The 22,433-nt window shown below is 45.6% G+C and overlaps 1 protein-coding gene across 1 annotated transcript; it reads left to right on the forward strand.

Annotated features, from left to right (window-relative positions):
• The first annotated feature begins 20,632 nt into the window (after window positions 1–20,632).
• On the forward strand, window positions 20,633–22,067 carry LOC119402858 (ctenidin-3-like). Its single transcript, XM_037669910.2, has 2 exons — window positions 20,633–20,644; window positions 21,696–22,067. Exons 1-2 carry the CDS (start codon window positions 20,633–20,635, stop codon window positions 22,065–22,067), a joined length of 384 nt encoding a protein of 127 aa, XP_037525838.1.
• Window positions 22,068–22,433: the final 366 nt, after the last annotated feature.

The following is a 22,433-nucleotide window of genomic DNA, read 5'->3' on the forward strand; positions in this document are numbered from 1 at the left end:
CCATAATAGCAGTCGCATACGTTGCATATTTGTTTAGCGTTAGTTAACTATGCTTGTTAGCGTAAATGGAATGAGGAATGACAACATAAGGCCCTTAACCACCATGGAAGCGTACCGCACAGCCTAATTATGTGTCATAACGAAAAGCATACACAGCTCATGTGTTAAGCTGTAGAGTACACATGGAGCAAAATACACGAATCATTTTAGTTGTGGGTAAATGTATTCTAATTAAAAAAACATGATTCTCAAGAAGGACAGACGTATGCACCATAGAAAATTGCAGACTGACAAAGATTAAAAATTCAGGAGTCCTTGCCCTGTCGGGAAAATGGTGGCAAGCGAGGCTTGGCGTGTGCGTTCCTGACGTAGTACTTTCTTTCTTTCTTTCTTTCTTTCTTTCTTTCTTTCTTTCTTTCTTTCTTTCTTTCTTTCTTTCTTTCTTTCTTTCTTTCTTTCTTTCTTTCTTCTTTCTTTCTTTCTTTCTTTCTTTCTTTCTTTCTTTCTTTCTTTCTTTCTTTCTTTCTTTCACGTTGCGCAATGCTGCCTCCGAACTGTTCCCTTCCTCCATGCCGGAAATGGACCTTCATCTCCGTGCTTCATCCAGCGCAACACTTCAGCTGCTGCAGGCAACAACGACGATCACGCGCTCATATCCAGGCAAAAACGAAATTTTGCCACGCGAAATAACAAATCACCTCGACAGCCTCATTAAAAGATCAGATTGCCGTATCAGGAACGGCTGATCGCCGACAAGCCCGCGATCGAGAGAGCATCAGTCATCGGAAAACGCCGCATACAAACACTCACGTGCCCAGCCACGGTGGTATAGTGCTTATGGCGCTCGACTGCTGACCCGAAGGTCGCGGGATCGAATCCCGGCCGTGGCGGCTGCATTTTCGATGGAGGCGAAAATATTTGAGGCCCGTGTACTTAGATTTAGGTGCACGTTAGAGAACCCCAGGTGGTCGAAATTTACTGTAGATCCCTACTTTAAGTCACATACTCATAACACAATTGAGGCGGCGTGCGCATGGTCATTTAGTATAGAAATATGCAGCTGCCGCAGGTTTCGATATATCGTACCCAAGAAGTGCCGGTAACGATTAGATGTTCTACTCATTGTTGACTTACAGTACATTTAAGTCAACTTCCAGAGATAATAAGCGGCTGCAAAGTTCACTAAGCGGCGCGGATGAATATTTAAAAGGCGACGGCAATTTCGACATGTCACAATTGAATGAATGGCATCGAGCTCTCCCCTACTTTTCAACCGCGATTAGCAAAGATATACTAACTTTGGCGACAAGCTTGGTAAAGAAAGCGCTAATCAAGACATCTCGATTGGAATTCCAGGTTTTTGTTACTAGCATTTTATATTTTTTGCGGAACTAAATCTAATCTCTAAACAAGCTGGTCGACGCTCGTGTCTTCTAAGCCGCGGTGGCTGCATTTTCGATGGAGGCGGAAATGCTTGAGACCCGTGTACTTAGATTTAGGTGCACGTTAAAGAACCCCAGGTGGTCTAAATTTCCGGAGCCCTGCACTACGGCGTCTCTCATAATCATATCTTTGTTTTGGGACGTTAAAGCCCACATATTATTAATATTAATATTATTATTGTGTCTTCTAAACTGCTATGCGTACAGAGTGTCACAGCTAAAGTTAACGAGGACCTTAAAACATACCACTTCACTCCAAACGAACCTGGCTGGTGCATTGCTCGCAGGTATGTTTAGAAGTTCAAAATATTTTAAAATTCTAGCTAAATGTTCTAATAAGTAAAATTAACGGTGATCCTATCACTAGTCGTTTCTTTTTCTTCAATAAATATAAGTGAAAAAGCTTTAAATGAACGTCGAAACCATCCACTAAATTATCTTAGATGTGCTGGCTCGTGCGAAACGAACGCACATCGCGCGTTGTTAATGATCGAGCTTAATTACGTGTCATATTCGTTGGCCGCATCAATGCGGCAATGCATATCGATTATATGCTCTTAAACGTGTCGTTGCAAGACGAAATAATGTGCTCTGCTTCGCAGAGGCGTAGCCAGAAATTTTTTTCGGGGGGGGGGGGGGGGTTCAACCATACTTTATGTATGTTCGTGCGTGCGTTTGTATGTGCGCGTGTATATATACGCCAGCAAAACTGAAAAATTTCGGGGGGGGGTTCGAACCCCCCCCCCCCCCCCCGGGCTACACCCCTGCTGCTTCGCATATGCCGACAAGCAGCTTCAGGAGCACAGAAATCACACATTCACTCTGAAGAAAAATAATTAACGGCAACCTCTCGCTTCATTGAACACGCTGGATAAGAAATTAATGACGTTTGTTCTCTTACAGGGCACGCTTGAGAGCACTCTCATGTAAGGGTAGATGGCAACAATATCCAACTTAAGATTCCTTTTTTTTTGGTGTCCCGTGCATGTGAATCAACGCAGTTAAAAAGACTGCGTGGAAGGTGGCGCGAAGCAATCACTTTAGTTTGGTATTTTCGACGGTGCCTAGAACTTTATCATTTATAACGAACCAGAAGAGCAGGTATTTAAAGGGGCCCTCCAACACTTTTTCTGAAGCGCCTACGTCGCTGCCGACCGCATCAACGCGTAGTGGCGCTCGCCAGAACTATTGCGGCTGGAAATGACAAAGATGAGCGCTGGCCTATGATTGGATAAATGTAACGTTAGAAGTAATAAGAGCGTTGCATCACAAAAGGGGTTATTATTGGGTTTAGTTTTTCTTGAGCATGCTTTCTTCACTGAACACCAACTAGAGGAACGATCTTAGACTTTTTCAGCTTTAAAACTGCAGCGCCCGGCAAAGAATGCGCCGACCGCCACGGCGCTGGAGGAAACGCGCTGGGGACGCTCCAGGCGCCGTTGTTTGAAAAAACTGAAGGGGAAAAAATGTAAGAGCGTTGATATAGACGCCGTCGCAACAAGAAAGATGACTAAACCTACAAAAAATGATAGATGCGTTCGCGATCTGCCTCGTTTCGCACGTGCAGTTCACTCTTAATGCACCACATTGTTTGTTACTATCGCAACGGCGGCATCATTACGTTGTAAAGAACGCGTAACATTGTATGAAAGCTTCCCGTACGTAGGATCTTTCAGTTCATTTCATTGGGGCGCCATCAAACGTCACAGGGCGAGTGAAACGTGGTCCGGTGACCCCGCGAAAAGCGAGTTGAGGGTAGGCCTCCATTTTATTGTATTTTGAGTGTTCTAGGCTGAATAACTTCGGACTGCGCGCCCCTATCGCTGCCGTTCTTGCTGCACTAATCTCTTCAGCCTTCAGTCTACGCAACCCGAAAGTAAAAAATGTAAAACAATGAGGTCTGGTAAAGTGTTAGAGGTTCCCTTTAAGAATATGCATAATTAGTTATAGCTAATTAACTCAGCAGGTAGATTGGAAGAAACATTTCGTATTGCTCCAGAGAACTGCGATCAAGGCGTCAGTTTTACTTGAACATATGACATTGTTATCTTTATAAATGACCTGGTTAACTTTAGGCCAGGCACCGTGCGTATATAAGTGCGTAGGTTTGTCATAAACTGGGATCAAAGGAGGCGAGGCAAAGCGTGGCAGAAATGTGAGGGGACGACACCATTTATTGCAGTGAAAGTAAAAACATAGGTAAAAAAAATAAGGAGACGCTAAAGAAAGATGAAAGAGAAAAGGCGAGGTCGTTGATCAAATCAACGACACAGCAAAGTCCTGTGTAGCTTGATGCTCGTTTGCAGCGTGGTTGTATAGCACATTGCTAGGGCTGTCCATGCAATTTCCGAGTGTCCTCGAATCCTTAATTAGCAGGTTTAATTTAACCCTACAGTCGACGGAAAAGTGCGTCTGTCACATCGGTCACTGTCTTCAATATCAAGGCCACCCTTCTCACATCACATTCAGCGCCCTTCTCATCTTTCCTCATTATTTTATTTCTAAACGCCCTGAGCTACAACGGGTGTTCAAATGAAAAGGTACGAAACGTCGTAAGAACATGACCATTAACATAGATGCATACGCCTCTATGCGAGAACGTAGCAAGGCATCTAAGGGCGCGATTGCAGTCTCTACCGTGGATCGGAACATGCGGGGGCGCCCGAATGCGCAGGGGAGAGCCGAGGCTCTTATAGAGAGACCCGCCCATTTGACGCGGCAGTGCGTGTGAGGACGGGATGGCGTTCACATCGAAAAGTTTGACGATTAAGGAGTAGCGACGCGTTATCCGATTTCTCACAACGGAAGGCGTCAAACCGGTCACCATTCACCGCCTGCGATTTCGGCGTGTCTGGCCCCCTGAAGAAAAAAACATCTGAAATGGAAGCGCTTTAACTCGGACGACAAACTCAAGGACGCTGTGAAGGACTGGGTCTCGTCACGGCCACAGGAATTATGGGAACATGGAGTCCTTTGGTTCATTCATCACTGGGATCGTTGTGATCAGGCACATAGTGTATATTTTGAATAAAGTCTTCATTTATACCCACAGTGTCGTTTCGTACCTTTTCATTTGAACACCCCTTGTACTTCTATGCTCATCGCTGCATATTTGCACAACTTTTGCGTTTTCTCTCTACCAATAGTACCTATAGCGTCGCGATGCTGAGAAGACACATTGTGCGTCGTTAATGTTCTCGGCCTGCGCTCGAGATCCGAGGGCTACTGTCTAGGGGCATAATTTAGCAACTGTGAAGTCCGCATGCAACTGCCGCGCTTTCGAGGGGATGCAGCGTCCACATCCCCAGATCTGTTGGGCGAGTTATTTGGCGAGATTCGGACGTCGAAACACGGTCTTTTAATGCACCAAGGAAAAGAAAGTAACTATATAAAAGAGAAGTAACTCATTACCACCCTAAGCAGCACTTCCTCCGCCTTTTTCTCGTTTTATTCTCCTAACACGCAAAATGTAAGGAACAGAAAATGGGGGTGAATGGAGGTTCAATTGGTGAATGAGGACCGCAGCAGCAATAACAAGCAGAGTTTGCGGAGAACTGCACTGCAGTACAAACGGTCATCAAGAGAGGCCGACAGAGCTACGGCAGAGAGGCAAGCAGGAGGTCGCGGACAAGAAAGGGAGAGCTAATGGAGTAGCACACAAGAGAGAAATAAAATGTGCAAAAAGCAAGAAAAAAACACGCCGCCGCCATGGGTCGACAAACAGCCCTATTCATAATAATTCGAACGTAGTGCCTTAACAGAGAAAGAAACGCTCGCATGCAGGAATAGGCTGCTCGTGAGGAAGTGCTGACGAGGGGTGGCGAAATCAGCCTTTGTGCTGGAAGCGCGCATAGTGCCGACCAAGAAGGCGAGTCCTTTTCAAGCCGGGCCGCGCTCATCGGAGCCACTTGTGCAGCGCGCCACCCCCGCTACGCTGTCGCCCAGTTTCGCTGCCATGGTGACCTTTGCCGGCGAGGAAGAAAAAAAAAAGCTCATACAGCGGCGACTGGGTAATGATCGTCGGAGCACTACATGGGAACAAACGACGCTCACGGCCGGCGTAACAGAACGCTCAGCGGGAATAGTGCGCCCATCAGGTTGGTTGCCGGTTGCAGGTCATTCTGTTCCGTATGAGTCCGGTTGTTGCTATGTGCATCGCATGTCGTGCGGCTCTCCGCGTGAGGATTATATTAAGGCAAGAGGATTAAGGAGTTGCACGGAGTGCACTTACACTATCTCCGGTCAGATACAGCGTGCCTGATTCGAAGCATTAAAGTTCCAGCAGTTCGGTTCCTTTCTCAAAAAAAGTGTGCGACAACTTCACACATTTTTTTTTTTTTTTGCTTTTCAGGCGCATGCTTTTTTTTCTTATGTCTCATTTGGCTGCCGAAACGAGCTGGAATGCATCCTAAAAAAGAAAGAAGACGATAACAAGAGAGAAGTACAGCAGACATGCGGAGCACGGGGAAGACAATCTGCAACTTTATTTGACTCTTCGAATGGTAGAAAGTTCAAGACTACGTTAGGTTGCGTTGGGATGCTGCTACACAGAATAAACGAAGCGAGCTTCTCCGCACAGGCACCTTTATAGCAAAGAAGCCGACCTCTGCGCGCACGTGAGTCGTGTACGCAGACTGCAGACGCGCACGCCACTTTAGCAGTCGAGTCACGAGTGCCATATATATGAAATATATGTATATAGTTTGTAATAAACTTGTGTGTTGGTTTTTGACACGTGCCCTACGAATGCCGACGCAACAATGTGCCATAATCGTGTTTTCATCAAAGGAAAACGGCTAAAAATAATATGTGAGTACAGTACCTATCTTTCGCTTGTCGAGTTAGCTGAGCTTAGACGGAGGAGTACAAATATATTCCGTCTAGCCTATACAACACGTCCATTTCTTACCGGCAAGCAGACGTCAACATTCATGTGACCATAAAACCAGCCGTGACTTCGTCCTAGGGCCGTCGGTCATTGCGAGGATATATCGAAAAAGCGCGCCCTCAGAATGCCACGCGCATGTTCTCGCACAATTCACTGAAAACTTCAGTCTAAGCATGACAGAAACTGACACAAGGTGCGGTACATTGAAACAGTAAATTTTTGACGCACATTTTATTCTTCAAACCAGCGTCCGGTTTTCTTAACACGCTCTGTACTCAGGCCATCTACGCTATAGAATTGTAATACAGAACCAGTAAGCACAGTCCAAAACGCATGGCCGAAGACGGAAATATATAGATAGAAGGGCAGATAGATTTTAGAATGAGAGATATATTTTGTGCAGTCAACGTTGTTTGTTCAGTATGAACCAACTGTACAGTCAGCAACGGAGTACCTCTGTAATACAGAAGTTCATCATTCTTTTCTTGCTTACCTTTCTTTTCTCCCCTCCCCCCTTCCACAGTGCAGGGCAGCAAAGTAGATATTCAACTTCTGGTTAAACTCCCTGCCTCTCCTTTCCTCTCTTTTTTTCTCACTTACGACATGTCTGTCGACCCCATACTCGAGGTGCCAGTAAATACAGTGTCTCTTTTTAATATTACCAGGATGCCTCCTGGTTAGTATTATGCCACTTGATTCAGTTTGACAATGACAAAATGTTTCCTTCCGCAACGTCAGATCCACCTTAGAACATCCACAGAAACGTAATATCGCATATAGAGCAGCGCATACAGCGTAAGAACATATTCGGCGTTTAGCTGCGTCACGTGCTCGAGAAAAGAAAAGAATTTCACTCGGGTGCAATTTTTGTTTGCCACCAGAATGTACAAAGTTGCGTGACTGAGACACTAACAGAAGAAATACACGATGAGACACATGCGAAGATCACACGCGCTTCGTGCGTCCCCTTCTGTCCGCGTCTCAGTCGTGCAGCTTAGTGCACTCTAAAAGAAAAGAAGAATAGGTGGCGCCACAGTGCGATATCTTATACGATTATCTTCTAGCATAATGCCTACTTTAGGACACATGTCGCCACATGAAGCTGGAAAATGGGAAGAGTATGGCTTTCGAGTTGCAGTTGCACTGCATGTGAACATCTGAAAGTGAATTTTAAGTACTATAAGTTAGCCTCCACTGACGCTGAACGCAAGCTAATCTACTGCTTACAGCCTTCAGAGTCCGAAACTAATCTGCCTGTAAGGTTCACACAGTGAGCGACGAAATTCTTGCGTACGTCACAGTGACCACGCTTGAAAGATTCTAGAGCAGACCATTTTTGAGGTTGAGTTACATTTCTTGGTTTCGGTGGTGCCCATCCTAAAGTCACCGCTTGGGGCGGAATTCCGTTTTCGAATTACAAGGTAGAAAGCCGTTTCACTCTGCCTCCCTAGTTAAATGCGGAGTGAGCGGCTAGTACGTGCAAAATTTTGAGTGCACTGAAGAAATAGCGCCGCTTAGCTCAGACCGTCCACGCTCCGGTGCATTCTGCAGCCCTGGAAGCGCAACGTAATTTGCTTCGAAAGGTATGCAGGCTCTTCTTGCAGCGGTATACTCAGTGCAGAGTTTCTCCCTTTCGTAACCTACGCACAAGACATCAGTAATAAATGCTGATGAAGGAAGTAGTTACGCTGAAATCTTTAGAAATACCGCAGGGATTGAGATTTGAAAGCCATTTTGCTCTTATTTTTTTCGTATGCTGGCTAGAGCTAGTTACTGCGCAGGGAGTCTTTAACGAAGCATTATTTTGTGTATGTGGCCCGCACACGTGCCTACTACTCTGGGGACGTGTTTCTTGTGCTTCAAATAGAAGAAGTGATGAGAAAGCGTCGAACAGAGAATGTCGCTGGAGCCAACGTTTCGACAGGAGGACTTATCTTTGTCAGGCGTACACTAAAGAAGACCAGTCCTTAAGTAGACGCTTCCAAACATTTCACCTGATAAAATCGACCAATGAATCAATGCGCACTTATGATTACCACTAGGCAGCCAAACAACCGAGCGCCTTTGCAAGCAGGGCCACAGAACATGGAGCACAAGCAAATGGACATTGAGACAATTCTTTCGGTGATCCTTTTTTTTTCGCTGGCGCTGTTTGCATTCCATGGAAGTACAACTAGCCCTGCAACGCATTTAGACAGCTTTTATTCTGCTAAAGACATAAGCATGGTGAGACAGTTCTTCCAAGTCGTTATATTTTGTTGTATAAGAACAGTCCTACTGATGCGCGCAAGGAGAATACTAACGAAACAAAGCCTTGAATGAACAAGGATCAACTGAGACGTAGAACAGACGTAGATGCTCGTAGCCTTGTAAAAAGGCTATGAGCGTAGCGATGGCTTTCTAACGACGAGGCGGATATGCGTAGCCGCTAATACAGTGACTTTCAGAAAGCTAATAAGCTACTGGCAGCAACATTAGGTTTGAAACATCACTGCACTTTTATTCTCGGAGACGTTCCTGTCTTATGTGAAGATATTAAAAAAAGAAGGGTACATTAAGGTGCGACTGCCTCCGAATTCGGTTTACTAATAACTACTACCAACCTTGTCATATAAAAGTAAGTAATTATTTGTTAGTTTTCTGAATAGCCGGTCTAGTTGGCAATACACCTTGTTAAGAGCTTCGGGGTACAAGAAATCACTCTTATGTACATGCGCACTAACACCCCTCACATGCACCTAAGACCCTGCCCCCCCCCCCCCCCCCACACACACACACACACGTCAGACGACGTTTGCCATGACAGTACAGTGGCAAGTTGCGCGCAAATTTCACGATTACGTCATTGTGCTCAACAGCACAGAAAGCTGTGCTTGCTGTTTTTTTTATAACATTTTCATTTTTTTGACTGCCTTTGGCAGCGTCATTATTCCAAGAGACATGATAAATGCAGCAACAAGCAAGAGAGCCATTGCAGCACATACTGTAATTCGCTGACTACACAGAAAGGCTGCTCCATTTAAACAAAAAGGAGAAAAATGACATCGAGTCTCCTTGAGGAGAGCGGCGAATACAGAGGTAAATAGCCTCGAAAACTGCGTTTCAAGAGTTCCGAGGATGAAGACTTTTTGAAATTTCGCAACTCAGGCATTGACGGTCGTAACTTTTTTAAACAACAACGACAAAAAAAGAAACAAAGCTTATCACCGTCAACGTTCGCTAATTCCATAAATGTTACAAAGCTCGAGAAATGTAGGCTCCATATACGTGGCACTTGCATGTCACTTAGAGCGGCAGCAAAGAAATTTGTTCTTGTTTTCCCATTGTTATCCGAAGTTTCCTCAACGTGTTAAAGCTGCGTCAGGTACGTACTAACAAAGAGAAGGTGCTGATGAAACGGTGGCTGCATGCGGCAAAATCAGAATCAGAAGCGTTGCCGAATATTGCGAGAGCAATAAGCTCATTTCTCTTGGCGTCCACAATTCGAGCAGTTACACACGGACTAAGAGCGAAAGAGACGAGCTGTGGCGCAAAGTGAAGGTGTCGGCAAATCTTGAAGGTGCGAAAGACGAGCAAAACAAGACAGCCTAAACGAAATACCGCTACGCCCATGCTTTCTTCCTAATCCTTTCAGGGCGCGGGAAGAGAAATTCTAAAGCAGTTTGCACCCCGATATTCTCTAGTGTCTCCCGCTCGGGTTCCTGGCTTTGTCAACCTTAGCTTCCATCTGACTGCAAAGGAAAGAACGGCCAGGCCAATACCAGCAAACAGGACGAAGAAGGACACAAGAGTTCGGGGGAAAGTACTTGGCTTTTATACAAAAATAAAAAGTCTACCTTTATAAACTTCTCCCACTTTAAGAAAAGAAGGAAGAGAAAAAAAATTGAGGAATAAGAGAATCACGTAAAGAGAGTCGGAAGCTCACAAAAGGGCTTTGCGTGTTTCAGAATTTTAAGGTATAAAGCATGGGTCCTTCAGACAAATCCTCGCCTCGCTGTCTGAGAGAGAGCGGGGAGAACCGTAGAAACCGGGAAAAGCGAAATAGATTTCTCACGATGCATGTGCGCCCCCTGCCTGGCTCTTCTCATGGAAGAGCCAGGCTTCGGCGCGTTTCATTCGTAAAAATTGTGAGCGATAACGTGCGCATTCGCCGCTTTTCACGTTATTCATGCAGGGCGCCGAAATATCGACGCGAATGGGCTCTGCGAGACACCTGTCAAACTTCATTTGTGCAGGAGACAACCACGGATGCCTGGCGAAATTAGGGAGTCTGTAGGCACCTGCAGGGAGCCCCTTACTTCTTCTCTGGCGAAGCGAGATTTCAAATTATATATGTCGAAAATAACCCGTGGCCACAGTGCTTACATGGTGACTATAGATGTTCGAGAACGTACAGAAAGGCTGGTGAAAAGAAAGCAGGTCTGAGTAATCTCCGCGGCACTGAGTTGCACGATGATGAAGCTGTTGACTGGCCTTCGCTGAAAAACATTGTTGCGCACTTCCCGAACGTCACGGGGAATCTGTATTAGATTCAGACGCGCAACACTAATAAGAAGCGTTAGACAAGGCCGACTGCGAATCTATGTTGTGAAGAGTTCCGGCACCTGAATATCGCAGCTGATCATTTCACATAGTTTCTACAGCAGCCTGACTACGCTCCCACCCGCAAATAGTGGGAGCGTAGTCTCGACTTGCTATCTCACAGAGATCCTATTTGAGGGCGCTGCTTCCTAATGCGCTCTGCAGGCTAGTCACGTGTCATTTTTCAGATTTCGCGGGCTTTCTTCATTCGACAAAAAAAAAAAAAAAGCGAGCACGCAATTGGTACGTAGTTGAAAATAGCGCATTTAGATGTCATTTGAACATGCCTACATATGCCTTACTGACATTTTAATGATTACGTGAGTATTTGTCGAGTTAGAAACATAATTAGGACGAATTAACAGAACCACATTACGAAAAAAATTAGTGGTAGCGACTGCAGTATACTGGGAACAATATGCACTAGGTGTGCTTCGCGTAACGACGTACCTCCTTTTTTTTTTTTTTAGTCGTGCTGCGTGATATAGAAGTACACGTTGATTGCATTCACGCGTGAACCGAAGACAGACACCCAGTCTATACGCAGACTGTCAATAATAAAAGGACTAATCGATTTATGGGTATCATAATGGATAAGAGCCTTTAGTGAAGCCCCCATTGCGCATGTCTTTTGTTCATTGCGCATATATTGCAATTGATGCTTGCGAAATCATGGGGCGCACCTGTACGCTCAGTGCTACGGTTGCGCAGAGTTTTAATGACAGTATTATTACGTTGCAGCCTGCGAGTACTGTCAAATGTATGTAAGTGTAATATTTACTCACAGGAGGGATTACAAGGTCAGGAACTACCCTACTTCTACTTTGACTTGCCTCCGCAACAAGTGTGCTTGCCAGATATAATCCAATCAGAGCTTCGTTATCTGTTCGCTTGATGCCGTTGTGTCTAACAAAAGAAGAACCGGGCCCCTCGGTCTATTCTTCATCTTTAGTTCATTGTCGCTGATTGTCTCAGAGAGCACAATCGACACATTTACCGCATTCCCGATCACCACTTGGCCCTTTTGCGCGCGCGCGCGCGCACGCACGCACGCACGCACGCACGCACGCACGCACACACGCACGCACGCACACACACACACACACACACACACACACACACACACACACACACACACACACACACACACACACACACACACACACACACACACACACACATTACGGCGTGCCCTATAATCATATCATGGTTTCTACACGTAAAAGCCCAGCACCTTAGTTAATTAAAACGATGTCGAGCGATATATTCATGAATAATCGTCAATAGTCAGTAGTCAATAGTCAATAGATATCGTCAATAATCAAAACAATGGGCCATTAGAATATACACCCGGAAAGGTACTTTTATCTCCCTTGTGGTGCCTCCACCAGCCACATGTGCGCCTTACTATTCAGGAGATAACATGGTATGTCAGTGGTCCAAGAACACTTTTAAAGGGACACTAAAGAGAAACTATGAATCGCTTTAGATTGATAACTTGTACTTTGAGAACTATAATGTCGTTAATTTCACCATCATAGGTGCATTAGTAAAGGAGAAAATGAAGTTCAATGTTTCATTTTTAAATCTCGCGCCAAAGTCCCCACGCGTGACGTCACCGACTTCAAAGGGTGTTTATTGTATTTTGGCGCCATTGGCTCAACAAAATTTCCTCAATCTTGGTATGTTGACTCTATGCCCCTCGCAGAGGACAGTGTACTTCATTTTTACCGTTAAGGAACTACGTAGGCCCTAGTGGGCGCCGTCAAAATATGTGACGTCATGGCGAAACTTCAAGGTGGCGTCGCCACCCACATTTTCTTTTTGCGTGATTTCTCGCTTATTAAGCGTCTTCTTGCCGGAAGCCTGGTGTTTTTTGTATCGTGAAAAAGTAGTTTACTAATACGAGAAAAATCGTTTTGCTCTTTAGTGTCCCTTTAAAGGGATGCTGAAGTGGTTTTACAATTCGGTAAAACTTTGTTGTTAACAAGGACCAACATTATTGTCGACGATGGCGTAATTTTTTTCGCTGTTGTGGCAGCAGGAGCTTTAAAACACGCGAAAGAAAAGTTCGTCTTGCTCCGCCCACGCGAACGCGCCGAAAGTGTGGGCGTGACCGGAACTACATCATCGTCGGTAGTTTTGGCCACGGTGGTAGAATAACAGGTGGCCCGACGCGCCGCTCCGCCAATGCGCCGCGCGTGTCACGGAGGTGCTCGAGTTACCGCCGCTTTTCCGCAAGGTGGCAGCAGGTATACTCTAGGCCGATATCTCCGCTCCGGCGCATTTGAAAGCATGTGGCCAGTGTGCGTCGCGAGCATTTAAACTGCAATTTACATCTTTAACTTTTGAGAAAGAGATCCGCGGTGTATTTATCACACAAGAGAGGCCTAGAGCAACACTGAAGAGTTGCCGTCGCTTAGAACGGACGCGCCACTAATGAAAGCATGCAACGCAACCAGCGTTGCAGCCGCGTCTCTTCCTTTCTGCTTGGTCATCTTCGATAAATGCGGAGGCGTCCGTGGGTGCAAGCGTCCGAAGAGCAAGAGCGTCCCTATGCGACGCAGCCAGCGTCGCAAAGTCGCAATCAGCCTTCGAGTCATGATCACGGCCAGATCACTGTGGTCGTGATTAGATGATTCCACGGCTTGAGATCCGCTCTGATGCGTCGCGTTTGTTGCGCTCTGTCAAACCAACGCGCGCGACCGCATCGGTGTTTCCGCTCACTTTGTAAGCTGGATCCACGGCTGAAACCACGGTGGCTCGATCTGTGCCGCTGATGCGGCGGCCACCATCGGACGAAAATGCTTCGCTCGAAATTGCAAATCTGGCTACAAAACGTGCAAAGAAAAGCTGTGTCTTCTCTCCGCGCCGAAAGACGAAAAGCGACTGCAGTTGTGGAGAAATGCAATTCCACGGAAAGACCGCCAGCTACTGTCCTCCGACATACATACGATAGCGTGAAAACCAAATGCTTTTTTTTTTCACTCTATACACTCGCCGGTAGAATTTTGCACGCTTTCGAAAAAAAAATACGCATGCGTCTCTTGCAATCGGCACCCTGTGACAGTCATATCAGGACTACCCGCGCCGATTAAAAAATTTTAAGCTTCATAAAGCCTGGCGCTCTCACTTTTGCGGTCGAAGCTGGCAGACAGCCACTAAAACCTAGTAAAAGCACAAACAACCGTTTAAAGTCACAAAGTTAGCTAGAAAAACCGGTTTTTACAGCCCAGCGAGAGCTTGCAATGCGCGTCTTTTGGCCCAAAAACTCGTCGCGAACCTAGCGGCGGCCGCGAGCAACTCGAGCAGTACGGCGACGCGCTCGCGGCGCTCGATGGGCCACCTGTTTTATTCTACCACCGTGGTTTTGGCGGAGCCGTGGCCTCCGTGACTACTTCTGGCTGCGCGCGTTGGTGGAACTGATCGCGAAGGCCATGCTTTTACAGAGCTGATGGCGCCGATGACGCGGCATACCGAAGTTGACGTCACCGCCTTCGCTCAGCAGTTCAAAAAGCCCTGCGGCTGCAGCCGGTCTTTTTTTGCCAAGAAATGCCATTTGCGTTCACTTCTGTGAACTCTTACATTGGTTTTCGTATTCAGCAAGGATCAAACTATGACTACACATTCCAAAGTCATTTTTTTCAAAAAGTGCTTCAGTGTCCCTTTAAAGCAAGTGACGTTGCCAGAACTAAATTAAACATGCGGGAACCGAAGACCCGTCACTCCAGCTGCGCAAGTTATAGTGAATTTTGAGTCGTCACATATAACATATAGAGCGTCAGAGCTAATTTATACGAAAGGACACGACATCATATTTCAATGGCTACCTGGACATGTCAGTATTATGGGTAGTGACTTCTCTGACGATGCGGCCAGGTTCGCCTATGAAGGAACGCGAGTGGTCCCGATACTACCACGAAAAACTAACACTGAAAGAGATCTCGACTTTCTGGCTCGGACAATCACAGAGTCATTTTCATCTCCGTGCACTTGATTCCGCTTTAGAGCTTCAACTACCATCACAAATGCCCCGCTCCAATGCAGCGTTGTTAGGCCACGCCTGTATGAAGGTTGCATTCACGAAGGCGTACTCGCTCCGCATCGGAGCGGCTGACACACCTACATGCAACTCCTGCCGGACCAAAGAAACAACCGAATATTTTATCAGCATTTATTCTCGCAGTGACATGGAGCGCCACCCTCTCCGGACAGCATTAAATCGGCTGGACACAGGAGCATTTTCAGAAACTAATATCTGACCAGTAACCATGTGCGTTTCTGGTGCAGAAAGCAACCATGGCGTAGCTACAGTACTTGAAGTCGACAGGTAACAGCGACCCCTTGCAGACTTCGGCAAGGTGTGGGAACAGACTGGCTGGTATTCCACAATGATATGCACAGCGCAAAAGCCGGTGACTGACGGAAAAGAATAAAGGTGAGAATGACTCGTCTCCGCTGTTTCTTTTCGTCCTGTGCACGTGATGTTTATGAGAATTTCATTCTTTGTAGTGTTGTTATACACTAAGCGCCTCCACCGTGCCGCCTAATTTTCGGTAATAAAATGTAAACCACAGACAAGAATTGTCATCGCTTGCAGGAGGCAGCCATCTTTCGTGGGGGGCTGCGGGTCAGGTCGAATGGACGACAGCGATAGAATCGGGCCTGTCCTTATCGCATGCTGGCCGCCAGTGTACGCTCGCCATCAGTCGTGACGTAACCGAACTCGCAGCCCCTACGCTTGCCGCTCCGACAGATGATCAGTGGAGGGGGAGATTATATACGCTCGCTCTAAACGTGGGTGCTAGATTGAAGGCAATCTGGTCTATAGCAGTCTAGCTAGCGAGTAAACGTTTTTTTCTACGTCACTTATGCTTTGAATAGTTGTTGGAGCCCGGGTCGGGCAAGAAGGTTCCCGCGGCGCAAACAAACAAACAAACAAAAAAAGGAAAGAGAAGGAGAAACAGGCAAACAATTCGATGAAGACATTGTTGCATAATTTAGTTGTTTTTTTTAATTGAAATGACGAAATAGGAGAGGTTGGCGCCGTTATAGTGGCACCGGCTACTCCTTCTCGCTTAGAAGACAAAATATGTAGTAACAAAAATAATAAGACACAACATGCAATACAGTAGAACACATAGGAAAATACGCACAGCCGAACATCACATGACAGTTCATATACGTCTAATAGGTTCATATGTACGCAAGTGTTGTACAACAAGTTCAAATGGGAAAAGTCAGTTCACATGTATACATTCAAACTCAAATATTCTGTATTGCTTGACGTACACAAGAAAACACACTGACACAAATGATTACACATGAAATCGAACGCAATATCACAAACATAACACAATTCCTTCAGTATGAAGGGGAAGTCGACATCGTGTGCAGTAGGTCAATATTTCCATAAAATATTAGATTCTTCAAGAAACTTCTTGAAGGCGAGAAGCGCTCTTTTCTGAAAACTAGCCGTTGGCCATGGACCTAGTATTTTATTCAATGTGAAAGGCCTTATATTTAAAAGTAGCAGACTTGCTCGTAATACTTTTCGTTGTGGTTCATATTTTTTGCACCCGTTAAGTAGATGATGTACATCATCTACTTAACGGGTGGCCGCAGGAACATTCTGTGCTAGACGCACGTTTTACCCTGTGTAGGAAGTGTCGCGTTGCGCTATATAACATCAGTAAAAAAGGAGCAAAAATGGGTCATTTTTAGCGATTCACAAGCCGCTCTCGCGTCTTTACAAAATACTAGAAAAGATTCTCTAAACTCTTCCCTATTATATGAAACCCTAAAAGAACACGCAAAAGCAAAAGCAATGAATCACGTGATCGCCTTCCAATGGATACCAGGTCACTGCAACATTCCAGGAAACACTGCAGCGGACGCCGCGGCAAATCGGGCACACAATAACGAAGAGACAATTAGCCTTCCAATTTCTCACAATGAAATCCGCCTACTCCTGAGACAGACAACCTCTAGCCTCACCAAAGACAAATGGTTCGATGAAAAGTCTAAAAGTTCAGACTTATATTCAATAGACCCTGGCATAAAACTATGCATTCCATCAGACTTGAGAGAAAATAGGCGATTTGAAGGATTAGTCCACCGCCTACGGCTTGGCATACTTTAGTCTTCTTGAAGCATTTGCTGCAGCGCCATATTTCTCGATTTTTAAATTTATTTATTCTTTTGCTTTTACAGCGAACCTGTATACGGATAAGGCAACATACACTTTTTGTGTCAGTTCTACAAAAACCAAAAGGGCGACTGTGGGCCGATCCCGGAGATGGTGGAACACCGGGCCGACCCGCGGCGAAGGTGAAGTAGACTTCAAACACTTCGTCATTAATAATAATAATAATAATAATAATAATAATAATAATAATAATAATAATAATAATAATAATAATAATAATAATAATAATAATAATAATAATAACAATAAAATAATAATAATAATAATAATAATAATAATAATAATAATAATAATAATCACAGCATATCCATGGAGTGAATGATGATGAGTGGGCGAAGCTGCGGAGGTTCATCGGTAAACCCTGAATCTTCCGTGAATTCTGCCCAGTACATCATCACCGACGTGAGATCGGGCGCGTTTATACTAAAGGTTTGATGAGTTATGACGACTTGCAGCTCACTTTAATTTTACATGTACGCTGTGAATTTTCATTGTTTAGAAAACCATTGCTTTAGAAAACATCTGGCGTCTTTCGTTAAGCAGCTGGCGTCTTTTCGTTTTGCTTTAGAAACATCTGGCGTTCTTTCGTTTTGCTTTTACAAAACATCTGGCGTCTTTCTTTGGTTTATTTCATCAATCAACGGCGTTTTGAACAAAATTTTTATTGTTTAATCACGCACAGGAGAAATCTCACCAGGCACTACCTTGGAGGTAAACAATGGCTGCTAATGGGAATGAGAGACAGAAGAAGTCGGCTTTTAGCTAACACTTACACTTCTACTTCTACTAACGTTTCCTACTGGAACATGCCAATGGCTGCTAATGGGGAATGAGAGACAGAAGAATTCGGCTTTTAGTTAACGCGCACGCTGCGAATTTTTTATTGTTTAACAACGCACAGGAAAAATCTCCCACCGGCACCACCTTGGAGGTCAAGATCTGGTACTAGCGTTACGACTGGTTACGCACTACGACTACGACAACTACGAGGGACGAACGGGTGCCGCCTTAAGGAGCTTCGCCCCTAATAATAATAATAATAGTCAACCAGACAAGAAATGGTTCACTCACCTCGTGCTGAAAGAGTTTGGCTTGAAGTGCTACATCAATCCAAGTCAGCCAACTACTCAACGATGGTCGTCTAGAGCATATTTAACTTTGGCGAAGAACCTATCGAAGGTCGTAACCGAACCAACCAGTGCGTATCACAGTAATCACAAAGCTATTGTCACCACCATTGCCAAATGATGAAAACTAATACGCCTCCCCTTGTCTAATTCTGTTCTGCTTCGCTGGTCATTCCTCAATTTTTTTCTCTATTTTTATTTTATTTCCTCTTTTCTTTAATATTATAACTTTCCTTCTCTTCTATGCTTTTACGTTATGTTTTTGTTTACTTTCTACACTTTTGTTTGCTTACTTTCGTGCCTCGTGCTTCTATCGCTGTTTATTTCGGTCAGAAATGGTGGGGAATCGTAGCCCGTATAGCTTGATGAATGCGGAAACGGCATCGGAAGGCAATGTCATCAGAACATTCAGTGTACAGAAAGGTGTATCTGTATAACACAGCATCGCACAGTGAAATATGGACAAGTTCAACAGACGTTCTATTGAATGTGGACTATTTATTTATTTATTTATTTATTTATTTATTTATTTACTTACTTACTTACTTACTTATTTACTTATTTGTGAAAGTTATGGTAGTCTTTATTGTACCTTGAAATCAAGTTTGGATGGCATATACGCAAGAAAGTTCCCCAGCCATTGACGCTCAACAGTATCTTGGTCTTGTGATTCGCTTCACAGGCGTGTCGAATACGCATTAAATGTGAGCTGACGTTTACGAAAACAGCCAGCCAGCGCCGTTTAGATATGGGGAACTTGGTCGCTTCCTAATAAGAGGCATTTTTTGTTTGCTTTGCGTATAGAGTATTAAATTATCATTATTATAGGGTACAAGGTAGAAAAATGCGCATAGTTCCGCTGGCACCTTAATGAAGCGGTCGTGGTGGTACGACACATGCTTTGGCATCTTACTGCGTCATGAGTTATGTCTTTTACGCGTCACGAAAGTCAGCACACAAACACGGAACGCGAACAGAATTCCTCTCATACGCGACTGAGTGTAAAGTCGCCCAAATCTTTAACTAGCGTGCGCAGCGGCGACTTTTCTGTGTCAGCGCCATATAAGAGAACGTAGTTGCAAAAAAAAAAAAAAAAAAAAAAAAATGTGTGCATTTGCTTTGTGAGCGCGCACTTGCCCTTACCCTTTCTGGAATTTAATTCAGTCATATGGCGAGGATACACAGAGAATACTGCCGCTCGCGCACGCTAGCTAAAGATTTTGGCGACCCTGTACTTTTCTGGGGGCACTATTTCTGTCAAGCACACTTTCGCATGCGATCAGCGAACAGTGAGTGAGGAAAGAATCGCAAACAGCCCATACCCATCAGTACCTCACACGCACAATCTCCCAACATAAATGAACTGGACGACGCGACCTTTAGTTTACGTTGGGCGGTTTTCATAAGAAATATGTTCTCGAAACAACCGCGTCCTGACGGGGGACGCGGTATCTCTTTCCTACCAGTCCGGGAACGCCTACGCAAGATTTCCTCGAGACTGGACGACATATGATATGTGGAGCGCAAAGGCTGTCTTAACCATGCAACGCGCCCGCACGTAAGTATAAATAAAGGCTGAAAGAATGTACGCGAGTGTAAAGTGAGCAAAGAAATAGATAAATTGGAAGAACGGGCTACACGGGCGGCTTCCTTTCTCTGCGCGGGGACAGAGATGTTACTATTATTACCTTCAAAGGCGTGTCCGAAAATAGACGTCCTCAGAATGCGGGTTGAGTAGTAGAACAACCAGTTGCGACTGTTGTTTCAGGCAGCGCGTGTCGTCGTCGTCGCCCGACGAAGGGAGGAGGGCGCCGCCGCTTCCCGAGGGAGGGCGTAGTGTTCTGCTTTGAATTAGTCTTGATTACTCGCCTTACGTAATCAGACGCGGCAATCAAATGCCCAACATTTTGTTTGTGTAAGTAAATGCTACGCATTCTCCACCCCCTGCCGGCCCCCCTTACTCTGTCCTATTTCAAAAGCACTTCTTATTTCTTATTTTTCCCTTTTCTTCACCGACTCAGCCAGCTGTATCCGGCGGGGAACAGGCAAGTAAAACCTCGGGAAAGCACACGAAATAATACCAGTACAGAAAACCGGCGGCTTAATTGTCGTGCTCGATAAAGAGACACCTCACTTGCGTTCATCGCGCGGGAATTCTAAATACTCGTCACGGTCCAAAATGGGGCGCGGCTTCGCGAAGCGGAAACGTGGCGAAGAGAGAGCAAGCGTATGTTGGTCAAAGAAGGGAGGGATGACCACTCGGATTGAGCAATTGTCTTGATGCGACGGAAGGCCAGATTGCGTCGACTATATAAGCAACTCCGGCCACCCGGTGAAACACAAGGCACTCGTCGACTGCAAAAAAGCTTCCAGCCCAAGCCAAGTCATGAACAGCCTGGTGAGTGCTGGAAGACGCAGCGCGTGGACATAGCGCGATCTTCGGAGAGCGGCCTTGTGCCTGGCCTCGTCACTGACAAAAATTGTGGTTCTTTCGAAGGGTCATATTACCTGCCTTCTTGAAACATACGTGGCCAAGGTTTTTGGTAGAGATCGGTGTTAGTGCTCTGTTTTGCACTAGCTTCACTGTGTGTGTTGCCTTGAACTTTATGTGCCCGTGCGGTATGACGTCGCTCTATAGCAATTGATGAAATTTGTTCTAAAATTTGCAGCTTTTGGTGCTTGTTTTCGTTGCCGTACCTTGTACAGTTTTTTGGTGGCGCAGTTGTTGCCTAAATCTTAACGTTCGCTCCTGTATAATATAGAATTAAGAAATATAGCTTAGGATGAAGGGCTTCCCGTTGATCTTAGCGCTGCTTCTCAAAATACTCGAGGACATCGACGCAGTAACTTGATGAACATTAACTAGGACTACTCCTTGTAATGCAAGGAATATTACAATCTCGACATGACTGCGCATTGTGCACATGTTGGCGGTATTACAAGGTGTGGATGGTTCGGCTAGGGGTGATGTAACTAGAGGGCCTATAACCACGAGACTTTTTCGTTTGCCAGAAAAGGAAAAGCAGAAGGGAACTGAACATTGTGTTCGTATGCTTATTTCGTTGTTATTCGAATCTGTTTAGACTCGTAGGATTATTTAGTTTAACGTCCTCGTGAGTATAACGAACCCGTTTCATTACACGACCTGGTGCTTCTTTCTGGGATCTTTCGGTAACTTAGCACTAAGCCGCCCGTATACACGCGCATTTTCCCACTAGAAGTGTATCAAGCATGAACACCCGACAATGCGAGATCTAATGAGCAAATAAAAAAGAACAAAAACCAAATATTGGGGCAAACTATAACTTAGCACAAACCACAAATATCCAAGACGGCACCATATAACAGCTTTTAAATGCTTTTCTGATAGAGGTAACTAACCGTCAGAAAAAACAAAACACTGTGGCAACAGTACAACTCATTATGTATTTTTGTCGCCAATATTGCAGCTTATTGCCCTTTTCGTCTGCGGCTTTGCTGGAACCTGCACTGCTGGCCTTGTCGGATACGGCGGCGGATACGGCGGTGGCTTTGGGGGATACGGGGGCGGCCTTGGATATGGAGGAGGCCTTGGACACGGCCTGGGCCTTGTAAAGACTGTTCCTGGACCTTCTTTCTTAGTCAAGACCGTGCATAACGTGAACCGCGTGAGTCACGGTTCCACCCTGTACGGTCGCTACGGGCACGGCGGTGGCTACGGCGGCGGCTACGGCGGCTATGGTGGTGTCGGCGGCGGCTACGGCGGTTCTTTTGGCGGCTACAGCGGTGGCTACGGAGGAGGTTACGGTGGTGGCTATGCCAAGGTGGCCGTCAAGGGCTAGGACAGTCTAGTTGGTGAAAGAAGTGGAGGGTATTCGTAGAAGCACTCAGACTTTTAAGGACATCTGGATACAACGCCGATAGTGTCTGCCAGCAGCGTCAGGCCCAGCGTGAGCGCAGTTAAGAACTTGCGATTAATGTCCACATGCCAGAAGGAAGTCGATGCGCAGAAAAGTCAACTTCGCCTCGTGTGTCCCCAGTGGGAAAGGCGGTGCGCGACGAAAGGACCCGACACATATATGCTGCTTGAAGCCATAATCGATTCAGTGACATCCGATAGCACTGTGCCCGCTGCTTGATCAATTCACAGAGGCGCCAGCTGACACCGAGTGTGACTGATGAGAATGAGTGTTGAGACAAAGACCATC

Source organism: Rhipicephalus sanguineus, chromosome 1, assembly GCF_013339695.2.
Source record: "Rhipicephalus sanguineus isolate Rsan-2018 chromosome 1, BIME_Rsan_1.4, whole genome shotgun sequence".
NCBI classification, from domain to species: domain Eukaryota; kingdom Metazoa; phylum Arthropoda; class Arachnida; order Ixodida; family Ixodidae; genus Rhipicephalus; species Rhipicephalus sanguineus.